Here is a 14,716-nt window from a genome sequence, read left to right on the forward strand (position 1 = left end):
CGCAGCAAGCCGTACACGCGGCGGCCCAAGCCCCCGTACTCGTACATCGCGCTCATCGCTATGGCTATCCGCGACTCGGCTGGAGGGCGCCTGACGCTGGCCGAGATCAACGAGTACCTTATGGGCAAGTTCCCCTTCTTCCGCGGCAGCTACACAGGCTGGCGCAACTCGGTGCGCCACAACCTCTCGCTCAACGACTGCTTCCTCAAGGTCCCCNCGGCGCCCCGGGAGGGGCCCTGCTGCCGCTCTGTGCTTACAGTGCGGCAGAACCCACACTGCTGAGCGCGCGCGGAGCCGACGCACCACCCGCCGCTTCGCCTGCTGCGCCTCACCTCTTGTTTGCGCCCCTCTCTGCCTCGGCCCAGGCCAAGTCTTTTCGTGGCCCCGCGGCCGGCGGTGGCGCGCACCTGTACTGCCCCCTGCGGCTGCCCGCGGCCCTGCAGGCGTCCTCGGCCTGTGGCCCCGGGGCGCACCTGCCTTACCCAGTGGAGACGCTTCTGGCCTGAGCAGCGCCGCGGAGGCCGGCATGGGTGGGCGCCATCGGGGAGACAGGGAACGCAGTCTTGGGGGCTTTGCATTTTGAAGTCAGACAAAAAAAAAAGAGAGAGAGACTTTAAAAGAAAAATCTCCATCAAATGTGCCTTAAAGATAAAGCATTTTTGACAGAAGTGTTTTAACTTAGTTCAGAGTGTTTTCCTTCTTTTGTGACTTTACAGAAGACTAAACCAATTCATTGTTTTAGTTTCTTGACCAAACCTGTCCCTCCCTCACTTACAAAGAAGTTTGTCTATTTTCTTAAGCCCAGGCTCTCCCTTATTCCAATTTTTGTAGCACCTTCCATTGATTTGTCTTTAAAAAAAAAATCAGGGAACCATTCCATATGATAAATGATATGACTACTGTTTGGGGTTTATTGGGCCCCCACTCCATGTAAGTATGTGGATTTGCAGGCATGACTGAGTGTGAGAGAGGTGTCAGAGAATCTGCAGTCATTTCTCTATTGACCAATGCTTCACTGTGCCAAAAGATTTTTTTAAAATGGTGGGTTTTGTAATTAAATTATTTATATATTTTTGAAACCTGAATTGAAAATGTTGCAGGCAACGGGCTACAGCTTTATTAGTGGTTCGGTGATCTCTAATTGTGGTCTCCTTGGGCCAAGCAATTTCTGTAAAGGAAAAGTTAACATTATGTATGTGGGGTGCCAGGACCACTGCCACATGAAAGCAAGTGTGATTTTTATTTTTAATATTATTTTATTTGTGTCTGTACATATTCATGTATAAATTTTATGAAACCCAGGCATAGTGCTTATTTTTAATAAAACTCACAACTGACTTTAGCACTTTGTGGTGGTAAGTTGGAGATGGAGGGGTTGTTTTACATCCCCAACCCACACTGCCCCTGACAAGAAAATGGGTTCAGGTTTGACTCTCAAAAAATTTCCTGTGGGGGTCAAGTATCTTCTTGCATACTTCAGTAAAGGTAAAGGCAGAGTGCAGATTTCCTTACCTAACCAATGACTGTATAAATCTCCAGGATGGGACTTCGGTCAACACGATTTCTTAAACTTCAAACCAATGATCTCTGTGAGAATTCACTTAAGAGTTACCAGAAAAAATGATAAGGTGTGTGCCCCTCTTCTTCAAGAATCCTTTAGCAGACAGATTGAGCTATTAACAAGCTTATAGTCAAGCAGACATTTTAAGTAAATTGGTTCTGATTTGGAGCTCAAAAAACTAGAAACAATCATGGTATAAGACTATCATAACACAGCAAAGATTTCTTCAGGGCAGTTTTAGAAAGCAACATGAAAGTCAGTGTTTTTTTGCCAAAATGAAATAATCTACCTTTTTAGGGATGCAAAATTAATTTGCTTATGAACCAATCAGGAGTAATTTTTTCACACTTTCCTTTCATATGAGGATAGCATTTGTAGAGGTGGGGCTGCTAGGCCTATTTCAGTTGTGATCTGAAGAGAAAATGCCATCTCAGATGGGGCAAAGACAGTTTCTCATAGTAAAAAAGGAAAGTTTTGATCAGAAAACAGTGCGAACACCTGTTTTTCAGTAAATTCAAAGGCAGTGAGGCTCTAACAATTTATGGATCACAGTATTCTAAAGACTAATGCAAAGAACAAGAAATTCAGAATCTAGAAACTTAGGCCCCATTGTTGTTCCTGCAGTTTTTTGGGTAGGTCTAATTTAAGACAAAATGATGATTTAGGATTTACATACTGTAAGATGGGGAAAAAATAAAGTGGAATTTATTTCAGGATGCTGTCTTCTGGCAGAAATGGGGGGGGGGGAACCCATCCACAAATCTAATCCTAACAAGTCTTGACAGATTTTGGTTATATCTACTTAGTAGTCATGAAGAGTGATAATAATAGGGTTGAATTATGACAAAAGGTAGACATTGAAGTGGAGATTTGCATTTACAAGGCCAATAATTAAACCAAAAAATAAAACTGAAATGGACTGGGGCAAGAGATGGGGCAACAGATTTACTGGGTTGAAAAGATCAGGACACATATGCTCAATCCTTTTCCTTTTGTCTTGAAAACACACTCTGAGATTCAAGGCGAGCAGGAAGTGAGCCACTTGAGGTGCTTCTGAGCTCCAGTAGACCCTTTCTCTCCAACTGTGTGCCTTGCCTCCAGAGGCAAGGTGCTGCCTACTTTTAAATCAGTTTTGTAAAGCCACAGTTTTCATTTCTCCATTGATACATGAAGTCAGTTCTGCAAATGGAGATTTTGATTAATTTATGTTAAAGAACACAGTGAAGTAAAAGAGGCAAAGGGAAAGGTGACTTTTTAAAAATTCATAGCTATTCTCCCCCCTCTTCAAAACCTTCTTTCCTAATGAACACTCCGGAGTCCCATTGACTGGGGTCTCCTCCCTAGCTTCCGGTCCCCTTCACTGTCTCCCAACGTACTGTAAGGTTTTCTAGAGAATGGTCAGAGTCCCTTGAACTTTGTGCTGTTCCGCCTTCCATTACCAGCTCCAAACTACAACTTTCACGACCCAAATGTCAATCACTCTTGGGGCCCAGGATGTGGAGGGTGGAGGGATAGAGGCCCCTGGGGTTCTGTCACTCACTGCCTCCCAGCCTTTCCTTCCCACTGCCCAGGCTCTCCCAGCTGGGCCCCAGGAAACCCCGAAGGAAGGGAATCGCACAAGCTCCGGTTTTGTAAATGAAAGTGGAAAGTTGCAAGGATGCTTTTAGTTCAGGCGACATTCCAATTCCACGGGAACCGCACCTTGCGGAGAAGGGGCCCCTCAGCGACCAGGCTCGATCGTGCTCGCAGGACCCAAGCCTCGGGCAGCAGCCTTGGCGGTGTGATCCCCGCGGAGATTGTCGCTTGTGGCAACCGCCCAAAAAAACTGGATTCTTCGGCGGCGCCGGGAGGAACGCTCCCGGCTCTGTGCGCGTCCGGTGGGCCTAGGGCTGCCTGTCCCTACCCCCAGCACCTAGCCCNTTCCTACCCTTCCCCAGCTGGCCCTTTGCCGACCGCGGGGGTCCTGGCCCACCTGTGCAAACACCGGGCCGCCAGCCACCGAGAGCACCGATCCCAGGGTTGGGGTGTGAGTCTGTTTGGTTTGGGAAACGCCCTTTGATACCTGTCAGGCCTGCCGGGACCCAGAGAAGTGGGTGGAGGGCCCCGGGGGTCAGTTTTCAAAGATCCTCTCTTCTGCCCCTGTGTTGGCACTTGGCAGTCCCCTTTCCCCTCACACCTTCAACACTCAGAAGAACCTCCAGGCAGAGATGGACAAATGCTTGGAGAGAAGTGTGGAACCCCAAAGCCCGTTCCAGCTGGGCCTCCTCTTATAGTGCAAGACCTAGTCTCATCTGCCTTCCCCACAGCCAGAAATCAAATGCTTTGGAGAGCTGAAAAATTCTCTGGGAAGTGAAAGGTGGAAACATCCTGATAAATCTAAAACCCACTTCCTACTGTAGAAGACATTTCTAAATACAGGAAGCATGGAGCTGAGGTCCTGTGCTGGGAGGCCTACATTCCACCACCTCTCTGGCTGTGTGTGAGCCAGGGCAGTAAATAACTTCAGCCATCCCTTGAGATGGCTTACTCCAAGTGCCTTAGCTTATGGATAAGCGACCTATCTAAAACTCCTTGAAGAATTGTTAGTCCGATCCTTGATTCTCAAAAGAAAAAGACAAAGAAAATCAGAAAAATTCTCACCCCCAGCCAATGAAGACGGGTTCCTCCATGAACACCCCAGGGTTGATCTTGCTGAGCTGGAAGCATCCCTAAGGAATATTACCTATGCCCTATGCCCACTCTTGTTCTACTGTGACACAGTTTCACAAACTGGACATTTATCTGTCTCCAGGAAACACTGAGTTAAAGTCATTGACTCTCTTAGGTAGGCCCCTAATCTTATAGATGAGAAAACAGGCTCACAGAGTAGCTTAAATACTCCAAACAGACTCTGGTGGAAACAAAGATCCAGCTCCAATTTCAGAATTCTTTCCATTGTAACAGAATTATCTGGATAATTCAGACCAAAACATACTTCGGCCTAAACTGAGCTGACCTATTCGGATAGTTGTCTCAAGCCACTTTTATTATAATGGTAGGCAGATTTCTCAAACTGGTAAGTGGTTTCTTTCATTACTAAGAACTTGCCCCCCACCACTACCACCATAATTGTCGTTTTCTGGAAGATGTCATGTCCACTCCTTACCTGAGAAAGCTGGATATGAAGTATCTTAGACCCTTTAGCTTTACTGTATTAGTGGTCATGATACCACAATGAAATTGACAACTGCTTTCTCTCACTTCTGTAGAGTGCTAAATGCATACCTCTACTGAAGTACAATTCTGTGCTGAGAAAGAAGGCTCTCTAGAGGACTGTGACTCAGCACTCCCTAGTGAGTCTCTGATGACAAGCACTAAATAATAAGCACTCCCTGATGCACACTTCTCCCACTTGTCCACACTAGGTCCCAAATAACAAAAAAATGGCCTCTTTCCCACATGGAAAAGAAACTAGCACTTGTTATAATAATTTTATAGTTTTAAAAAATGCCAACTGAGTGCATGTACTTGACTGACGACTTTCTTAGGTATAAGGGACTTTGTTGGCATCAAACATACAAAGATATCACTTCTCTGTTTTAGTATTGTTTTATTTCTTTAGATCAGGATAAGCTGAGCTTTGCCTTAGTTCCAGAAATTAGACCCTGAAGAGTCCTTCAGTAAATATTTCCTGCTTTCAAACACCACCATATTTCTCTCTCAAGTAACAGACTTTATAGTTCTCTAATGAAACCATTAAACTTTTGTTATGCTTTAACAACATAATTTGTTAATTCTTAATGTTGTCAACAAATGGCCCTAATAAGTATCTTCTAAGAAGATCATGATCAAAAACATAAAAATGTAACTCTCCCCAGATTCGAAGTCCTCTTTCAAATTGGCGAGGATTCCAATGTCATGAAATGCTGGTGGTTGTGTAATAGTTTCTACACTGTATCTGTTTGGCATTATTAAGATGGATGGGTGATTAGAAGCAAATGTTGTTCCTGTCATTTGCCAATTTATACACAGACTGGAGAGAGAACTGTATTGACCTTCATTTTTGGTGAACTACAGCCAAACATAAACATTAACATAATACCACATTTCCCTTACCACTCCTGGACGCTCTTTGCTGCTCTTTTCAGGAAAAGTTTAACTCAGAAGAGTGGCCATAACTGAACCTTTTTACCACATCTGTTTGAAGCCCAAAATAATACACATATTCAACATCCTTGACATGTATTTGTTGTTTCTGACCACCAATTTCTAACCATTAAGGGAAAAGATAGAAAAGTTTCCCAACCTTTGGCTGGTTGTGCTCACTGTAGTTAAATGTCTGGTAATGATCAAAATCAAAAAAGTGGTGAATTCAAGAAAGAACTCACAATGCAAACTCAAAGAAGACCTGAGCCTAAATTCTGGCTCTGGCTTTCACAGCTATGTGACCTTGGGAAAGTAAGTCATCCCTCTAAGCTTCAGTAGGACAAAGGGGTTGAGGTAGAACATACCATATAGAACCCACTCATGAAAACTTGTATAGAATGTCAAAGTTGTCAATGCAAATAGATGTTTTATTTCTTTCCCCTAAACTCAATCAACTTAGGATCAAATATGCATTTCAGGGGCAAGCTTCACTTTAGCATTATTCAACATAATTAAAATAGTCATAGACATAGCAAAACATATTGGAGACCATTAGGGTACAGAGTACATATACAACTTGTCATTCTAATGGATCGTAACATCTATTTCCAAAAACATTTTCCCCTGGGGTGTTCTCAACAACATGATTTTTGCACAAACCCCGGATTTCAGAGTTAGGTGTAAAACACTAGCATGCTTATTTTGTCGTCTGGAAAACAAGGCTGAGGGAGGTTGGACTACTTTCAACAGGTTTCAAGAGGTTTCATTATAAGCAAGACATCCAGGGCTGCTTTACTGACTTTGACGGCTCCCTGGCCAGTCCTCAAATCCTGGGATGAGAGGATCATATCAGCCCTTCATTTGTTTACTTAAGAACAAAGTCCAAAGATGCCAAAGGCAATTCTCAGCATGGTCAATACAACCTAAAAGTGCAATCAGCACCAAGGAACTCAAGGGATGAAAACCAACATGTGCATTTGTGTGTACAAATATAATATGAAAATACTAACATAAAATAATTGTGGGAACACTAAAGGAAGGCAAATCTGGAAACTAGAGAAAAGTCCTAAAACTATGAACCTAAATAGTAATAAATATTATTATTTAATAAAGTATATTCCAGGTACATTTCCAGGCTCAGAGAAAGCATCAATCATAAGGGTTACATGATTCCTAGCAGATTGATCCACACTCATTTGGGGGAGCTGGTATTTTTCTGAGGGAGACAACATTAGTATCTGCCATTCCAGGTTCTATACCCCTGCCCCTGGTCCCAGCACCCTGATTTTCATTTGTTGAGTTGCCTGTTCCTGCAGTGTGCCCTCTTCAGCCTAAGGCAGGCCAGGTAGACTTTCTCTTCTGCAGGACTCTGAACCTGAAGCAACCCGAAGATTTGAGGGCCAAACATGAGTTGGCTTGATTTGTCTCTGCTGCCCCAATGAAATTGCCCATCTGCTCCTGCTAAGGAATCCATGGAGTTCTCTTGGCTCTTTTCCTTTCCAGAAAAAAACTGCCAGTCAGTCAAGTCCTGCTTTGCTCACAGTAGTCAAGTATCTGTCATTCGTAACGTCATCATTCTGCACAGTCAGGCCAGGCACAGCTGAAGGCAGCCAAGATGGCCTCTTTCCCTTTGGGAGCTCTTCTCCTCTTACTGGCCTTCCTTGGATACACAATGCTCCAACAGGAGGATGTGGGTGGCACAGAAACTAGAGGAAAGTGTCACATGGGTGGTCAGGCAATCAGTGCAGTGCAACTCTGTCCTCTCTGGGGGAACAAACAACCAGCAAAGGAAACTTCACACTGTGGAGGGCTGCTCAGGAAGACGAAGTCATAAGACTAAGCTCAGCCACATGGGGACCCTCTAAACAACTGGAAGGAGCCAGTAACAAAAATTTACATCCATACCATTTACTTACATGACACTCTGAAAAAGGCAAAAGGGACAGAAACCAGATCAGTAGTTACCAGATGCTGGTAGGGGAACTCAAAGGAACACAAGGGAAAGTTAGGGTGATGGAAATAATCTAATAATTTCATCATGAAAATGATTATATGATTGCAGATGTTGGTCAAAATTCAGTGCTATACATCCAAAAAGTATATGTTGCTGTATGTAGATTCTACTTCAATCACACTAACTTAATGAATAAACTCGTAGAGAATGAATGCTAAGACTTAATATGTGGCCCAAACCAGTGACATTCCCCCAATAACAGCTTAAGTTAAAGGAAATTAAGTCTTATTTATACATTTCAGCTAACTAGAACTAGTTTGGGGAATATTTTCTGAGGAAGAGTAAACTTTCCAGTGCCTCTCAAATCATACACAGCACTTTAACTGTCCCCTTCCCACTGTGGGCAAGGCAGCCTATGGCATGGGTGTCTGTTCCTCTTTAACATGTGAACTGTCTGAAGGACCACCATTGACAAAGGACACCATACCAGAACATCCCCTGTATGTGTTCTTCTCGTGTTCAGATGAATTGTGTTCTTCACCCGGCTAGTCAGTTGAAAAATGCCACAAGGTTATGAGCCATCAGCCCAAGTGGAAGAGAAAGTCCTACCTGCTCCCTGAAGCTGGATTAGTTCACAACGCAACTCCTGGGGGATGTTGCCAACTCTAAGACCTGAATCAATGCCCAGCACCCTTGCAAGGAAAGGTCATTAAAAGAGGGACCCAAGAAGGGCACCTGAGTAGTTCAGTCTGTTGAGCACCCTACTCTTTATTTTGGCTCAGGTCATGATCTCACCCCCACATTGGGCTCTGTGCTGACAGTGCCAAGCCTACTAGGGATTCTCTCTCTCCCTCTCTCTTTGCCCCTCCCCAGCTCATTCTTTCTCTCTCTGTCTCTTTCTCTGTCTCTCTCTCTCTGCCCCTCCACAGCACACATGTGCACACACTTTCTCTCTCTCTCAAAATAAATAAATAAACTTAAAGGGACCCAAGAGAGACTATGTGATACTGCTCAAACCTATCAAATATATCTGCCAACACTAAATGAAAGGGTTCACACAAACATAATTTATTCTCTTTGCTCTCTGACCCCTACCTGCACCCCAATTCTGTAATCACAAGTGCCAGAATGCCGAGGAAATGTTGAGCAAACTGGACACTTTTGACCTGTCACAGCAGTTACACAAGTCAGCAATCTGAAACAAGATAATTATTAGTTCTCATATTTATTAGCTGAGCCCTTTTGAGTAATAGCCTCTGGGGATATTTATATATGCAATAAAAGACCTCATCATTGTTAAGTGCAAAATGATGTGGCTCATTGTGAATTTGTGATGAAGCAAAACCTTAGGCCCATACAGTGGCTTTGCCTAACTCAGGAAAGCTAACAGCTGTGGCTTGACCCTTCTCCACTCCTGTGTACAATTCCAGTGTCTGCCTTGTAAGTGCTTGTTGAACTTAGAGGATGGAAGTTGGCAAGAGATGTCAGCTGATTTGGATAGAGTAGAGATAAATCTGTGTCTATATTTTCCAATATGTAACCCCAGGATGACTCGTGGCTGAAAAGAGATGTCTGGTGGCCCAAGTTACCTCTTCAAGCTATGCCCCTGGGCAGAGTTAAAGTGCTTGAGCTCACAGGTTTGGCTTTAGAAGCAAAGTTTGCCCAATAGGACTTTCTTAATGAGTTACAGGAAATTAAAAATTAGTGCATCTTTTAGTCACAATTTATTCAAATGAATCAAGGCCTAGCCCACATCTGGGGCCAATGGTGGTGGTTCACACAGAGTGATTCATGGAGGGAGCCGAAATGCTCTGCTTTGTTTCAGGATAATAATATCACATTGTGCACTTAAATAAATTCCCTTTTTTAAGTCCCTTTGACAGATATTTTTTCCCACTTACATCTTTTTACTAAAGTTAGAAAGCAAACCAAAGGACTTAACAAAATATACAGTCTATAGTTAGAACTCAGGCTTCAGGGAAATGGGTGTGATGCAGGACACGACAGGATTCTAGGCACTTAGGAAAGAGCCATACTCTGCTCACCTCTCCAGCCTGGCTCTTGGGTCAGCCACTGCCTCTGAGGTCCTTGTTCCTCAATTCCTCCTCCATGTCCTGTCCTGTCTTTGCCTTTTGGGAGAATGAAAATCTGTTGTTAGCACTGAATACTCCCAGTAGCCAAAGGTAAGTTTTAGTTCTAAGTCAGAAGCAATCTAAAGGATAAATGGGATCACTGTAATCAAACATACCAGCTCAAAATCTCTATTCTGTGCCAGACCCAGGGAACAGAACTGGGTTCAGACAGACTGCTTCCCTGAAATGTTCTGCTAGAGATGTATGTTCTGTCACACCTAAGCAAATGGTGACTTGCTCCAGCAAAGTTCATGTTGCCCACCTGGAGGAAGGGAGGCCCAGGTAATATCTACTTTAGCTCAGGGGAGCATCTCTCAGCTAAGGTCATAATGATAACAAGTTCATATCATTCTTTTCATTCATTGATGGAAACACTTTTAAATACTACAAGGTCTTCCCTGGAAGAACAAACACTCCCCTGGGCAGTGGGTCAGGCAGTCAGCAATGTACCTTCACCTCCAGGAGCTGGTAGGGCACATACCAGGCAGTAGGGACAGCAAAACCATATAATGGAGTCTGACATACAGTGCAAGCAAGAGACCCAGGGAGGGCTAAGGCAGTCCAGCTCCTTGGTCAGGCCCCCCATCCTTTGCATGCCAAGCACTGGGGACTGCCCACTCAGCCCCTATTAGTTGAGGTCTCACCAGAAGCACTCTCAGAGATAAACTGGAGTACAAGTTCATTTAGTAAGCACAAGAAATATCAGGAAAGTGACAGGGGATTGAACCAGTGAACTGAAGACAGCAAATAAATAGTTATCAAGCCAGCAACAACTAGAACTTAAGGTGATGAAGAAATCCTGGGAACTGTGTAAAATGCCTGCCTCAGAAAGATCCTACTAGTGGCCAGAGGGACAAGGGAATCATTTGTGAAGAGATTCTGGCTGGGATGCGGAAGTTTGTTGGTGTGGGAAAGCATGGATTTCTCGGCACTTCTGGGCTGCCGTTGATTAGACCGAGTGGCTTTCCATGCCTTCAAAGAGAGCCCTCATGCAGATTCCAGCAACTGAAAACATCTATTCTAGCCCAGCAAGGACCTGGGAAAATAAAAACAACAAACAAACAAACAATGCCACCATACTGTGGGCCTACACCAGGCTCTTTCAATCAAGAGTAGGATCCTCCAGAGGGACTCTTTTTGGAGATATGGTCCTGATTTGAGTGTTTGCCAATTTCCATGGTGTAAATACTCCTACCATGGTTGATTTTAATCAATCAATAATCTAACACTGGATGTAACATTTCTGAATATTAGCAACTGGCTGTTGTGCCCCAAGCTAGCAGACAACTGTTCTAGTACACAACTAAGATTGGGATGGGGATTCAAGCCTTGAGACTCAAGTGTTCAACCACTGGCCTTAGCCTCATCATTTACTGTCTTTTGGAGATTTAGTCTCTTGGTTACCATGACCCCTATAATGGGATCCTCAACTCAGAAACAGCTCTTCTAGGGCTGACTTTTAAAGTTCAGGAGTTAACTTCAAGGTTAAGAAATAATGTATAGTGATTAAAATCATGGACTCTAAAGCTAGACTTCCCAGGTTTGAATCCCAACTCTACCATGTATTATTGTTGTAACTCTGGACAAGTTACTTAACCTCTCTGTGACTGTTTTCTTACAAAATGGGAATAATAATGATAACAATAGTAATGGTCTCACAGGTTTCTTGTAAAGGTAGACTGAGTTATTATTTGCACAGTGCTTAAAACAGTACCTGGCACATAGTAAGCACTACTTAGAAACAGTTATTATTACTTAGGAATAGGGATGAGCAGATGATAAGGCAGGACCATAAGAGCATAATATTGCATTTCCACCAGCTGGAGTTGTACCCAAAATTGATCCTAGAAGAGAGAGAGAGGGAGAAATAGATGAGAGAAATGTTTTAATGCCACAATCAATGAAGCGATCCTTTCAACCCAGGGCCCTCGAAGAGCAAAACTATCTTGTTTTGTGGTTTGCAGAGCCCCAGGCTCAGGTTAAAGCTACTTTTAATAATGGATGCCTTACCTTTCTTTTATATCTATGGCATTTTCATCTTTCTTATATCTTTAGTAAAATAAGGAGGTTCCAATTGAATTATATGCATAGGAAATTCAAGGGTAAAAGGAAGTTCTTCCATGGATCTTATTCAATTCCAACCTTTGTGAGCAGCTTTCTATGTGCCAGGCACCCAGCACTGATGGAGAAGCAAGGGTAGAACACAACCTCCAGGCCTCACTGAGAGTGTGCAAGTACAGCACATATGGTAGTGGTATACCAGAGGCAATTCTTAAATGCCATGTGGCCATATGAGAGGTGCATTATTCCCAGGTCTTGGGGAATCTTGAGAAGTCCTCTGGAAGTAGTGGATATTTCCACTGAAATCTGAACCTTGAATAAGCCTCGGGTTAAGGCCCAGGAAGTAGAGGGAACAGCATATACCAGGGTGTAGAGCCAAGACACAGTATGGCATACTCAGGTGAAAGCAAATTGTCCACATACATAAGCTGCAAAACCTGTGGTGTGTGGAGAAAGGAGGCAAGAAAGGGAAGTAAATATAAGCCAGATCACAAAGGACTTCAGCTGTCATGCTGAGGATAGTGAAGAGACTGATTAGATATGGAGGGACAGGAGGACACTGGGCAGGTGTGGGCCACCCATTCAGCAAGGGCATCAAGAAGGACCTGACCCTGCTAACATGTAAGAATGCAGGAGGGGTATGAGTGTGCACAATAATACAGTGCACAAATAAAGGGGGATGCCACTCATACTGCAGTGATAATTTTGTAAATCAATTATAATTTTTACCCAATGGAAATAAAGTACTTTGAGGAAAGCATATTTTTGTAAGTTTCTCAAAGACATCATATGAGCTAGCTAGCCATGCCCCTGAGTGAGGTTTGAAGTTAGACTTTGAGAATATCGACTTTGAGTTACCTACAGGACATCTAAGTGAAGCAAGAATGTAAATAGTTAAATATACATGTCTGAAGTCCAAGAAAGATATGGGCTGGAAAGGTAGATTGGGAAATATCAGCATATAGATCGTTTTTGCAATTATGGAAAGAAATTATGTCATCCAGGAAGCATGAGCTGAAAAAGGATTCTTCATCTGGGAGTGTAACAAACTCTTCTGGAATCAGTTGAAAGTAATAAACAGAAATACCAAATTAAGCCTACATCAAAATGTTTATACATATAGCAGGAGGGAGTGAGGGAGGACAGGGGGAATAACACAGCTTCTGAAGCTAACAGTAAAGTGTCCCTGAGTGAAGGGGGAAGACAGGAGAGCCAAGCATATGATATTTACATTTAAGAGGTGAGTAAAAGAAACTGAAAAGGAAGGAACCAGCAGAGTGTGTAATCATGAGAAATAGGAAAAATCATGTTTTCTGAAGAAAGAAGGTGTCCATTAAGGCCAAAGAAAGCAGAGAAGTCAAGGATAATAAGGTTTGACTTCCCAGAAAGACCAGCAGTGACCTCAGGAGCAGCACTGCAGAGAAGCAGTTTGTGGGCCAGAAGCAGTAATTGGAATAAATCCTCTCAAGAACCTTGACTTGGGAGAAAATGCATTAAAAGAAAGCTGGGAAAAGAGTCTAGAGAAGATTATTCTTCCTTTTAAAAAATCCTAAAACATTCTTAAGTGTTACTGGAAAAGAGTCAGGAGAAAAGAGAGGCTACAGATGTTTGGAAACCTCCCTGACCTGCCCAGGGCTCCATAGAAACTCTCTTGGGATAGTTGGAATACCAGGGGGGTGCAGAGCTCAGGACTCTTAGGGAACTTAGAGGTAAAGCATCCATGGCAACAAGGAGATGGTAGAACTGATGAGAGAGTGACAGGAAGAGAGAATATGGTGGATCTTGATTCCTTAAACTGATGTGGAATTAAACTTTCACTAGAAATTTTCTTGCCTCTCATTGTGTCTGCATCTGTCTTTGGGGAAAGAGGTACTATGAAATTCAGAAAGAGCACAGAGTTTGGGGTCAAATAACTCTGCACTCAATGGTCATATGATCTTATATTCTACTTAGTCAACCTGTGTCCTCATTTGTAGAGTGAACATAATGCAACTGGTCTTGTAGGTCATTTAGAAGGTATTAGGATTAAATTAGAGCGCACACATACTCACAGAGACACACACGCACATACAAACACACAGAGATTTGTTGACTACAGTACAGTATATGGCATAAATGGTAATCAGTATTAATAGTAGTGGTAGTACACTTTAGCCTTTAATGATGAAATCAAATCCTCATCAGTCAACTTATAATTATTACACCAATTACACAATTTATGTGAGGTACACACTTGGGGAGGAGAGAGTTCTTCAGTACTTTTTAACTAAATTACCTGGAATTTGATCTACAGGATTATATTCTTTATGTTGCAAATCAAAGTCACGTAGGTCTTTGCCAACATGCGTATCATACCACTCATGCCAAAATATACAAACCTCTAGTGTTATTGATTGTGCAATTACTTATTTGGTATTTAAAGGAGAAATACCCTATACATTTAGGAACAATGGGAGGAACACTGAATACCTAGTAAATTCAGTAAATGAGATCGGTCTTCCCATAAGAATTTTATCTATTAAACCAAGAAAATCCATACAGAAATATTGTTGAAATGCAAGTAACATAATAATTGTGTATTCCTTCTTTTCCTTTTTGAGCAGAGCTAGATGAATAAAAGGTAAACAGAATTCATATGCTCAATTGTGTTTTCAGCCCAGTGATTCTGTGTTTTCATTGTTCACACTGTTAAAGTAAAAATAGACCCTTATTAGCTCTGTGGTTTATGCACATAAGTGATTAACCTCATCTTAAGTTTATGTTTATCACTTCCCTCCAGAATCCCTCGATTTTCCATTTTTCTCTTGACTTTTTTCCCTGTCTTCTCCTTTACTCTTTGAGGTCTCTTTTAAAATACAGCAAAGTATTCTCCAAGCTGGAAAA

General features: G+C 42.7%; 1 protein-coding gene across 1 annotated transcript in view; it reads left to right on the plus strand.

Moving 5' to 3' along the window:
* FOXQ1 (forkhead box Q1) overlaps window positions 1-1,307 on the plus strand; it is a 2,156-nt gene extending 849 nt beyond the window's left edge. Inside the window, 2 exon segments of the mRNA XM_077769989.1 lie at window positions 1-213; window positions 216-1,307. The exon segment at window positions 1-213 is cut by the window's left edge and continues 849 nt beyond it. Coding sequence (XP_077626115.1) covers window positions 1-213; window positions 216-506 — 504 coding nt within the window. The 3' untranslated portion in view covers window positions 507-1,307.
* Window positions 1,308-14,716: the final 13,409 nt, after the last annotated feature.

This window comes from Crocuta crocuta, unplaced genomic scaffold (assembly GCF_008692635.1).
Source record: "Crocuta crocuta isolate KB4526 unplaced genomic scaffold, BGI_CrCroc_1.0 scaffold24, whole genome shotgun sequence".
NCBI classification, from domain to species: domain Eukaryota; kingdom Metazoa; phylum Chordata; class Mammalia; order Carnivora; family Hyaenidae; genus Crocuta; species Crocuta crocuta.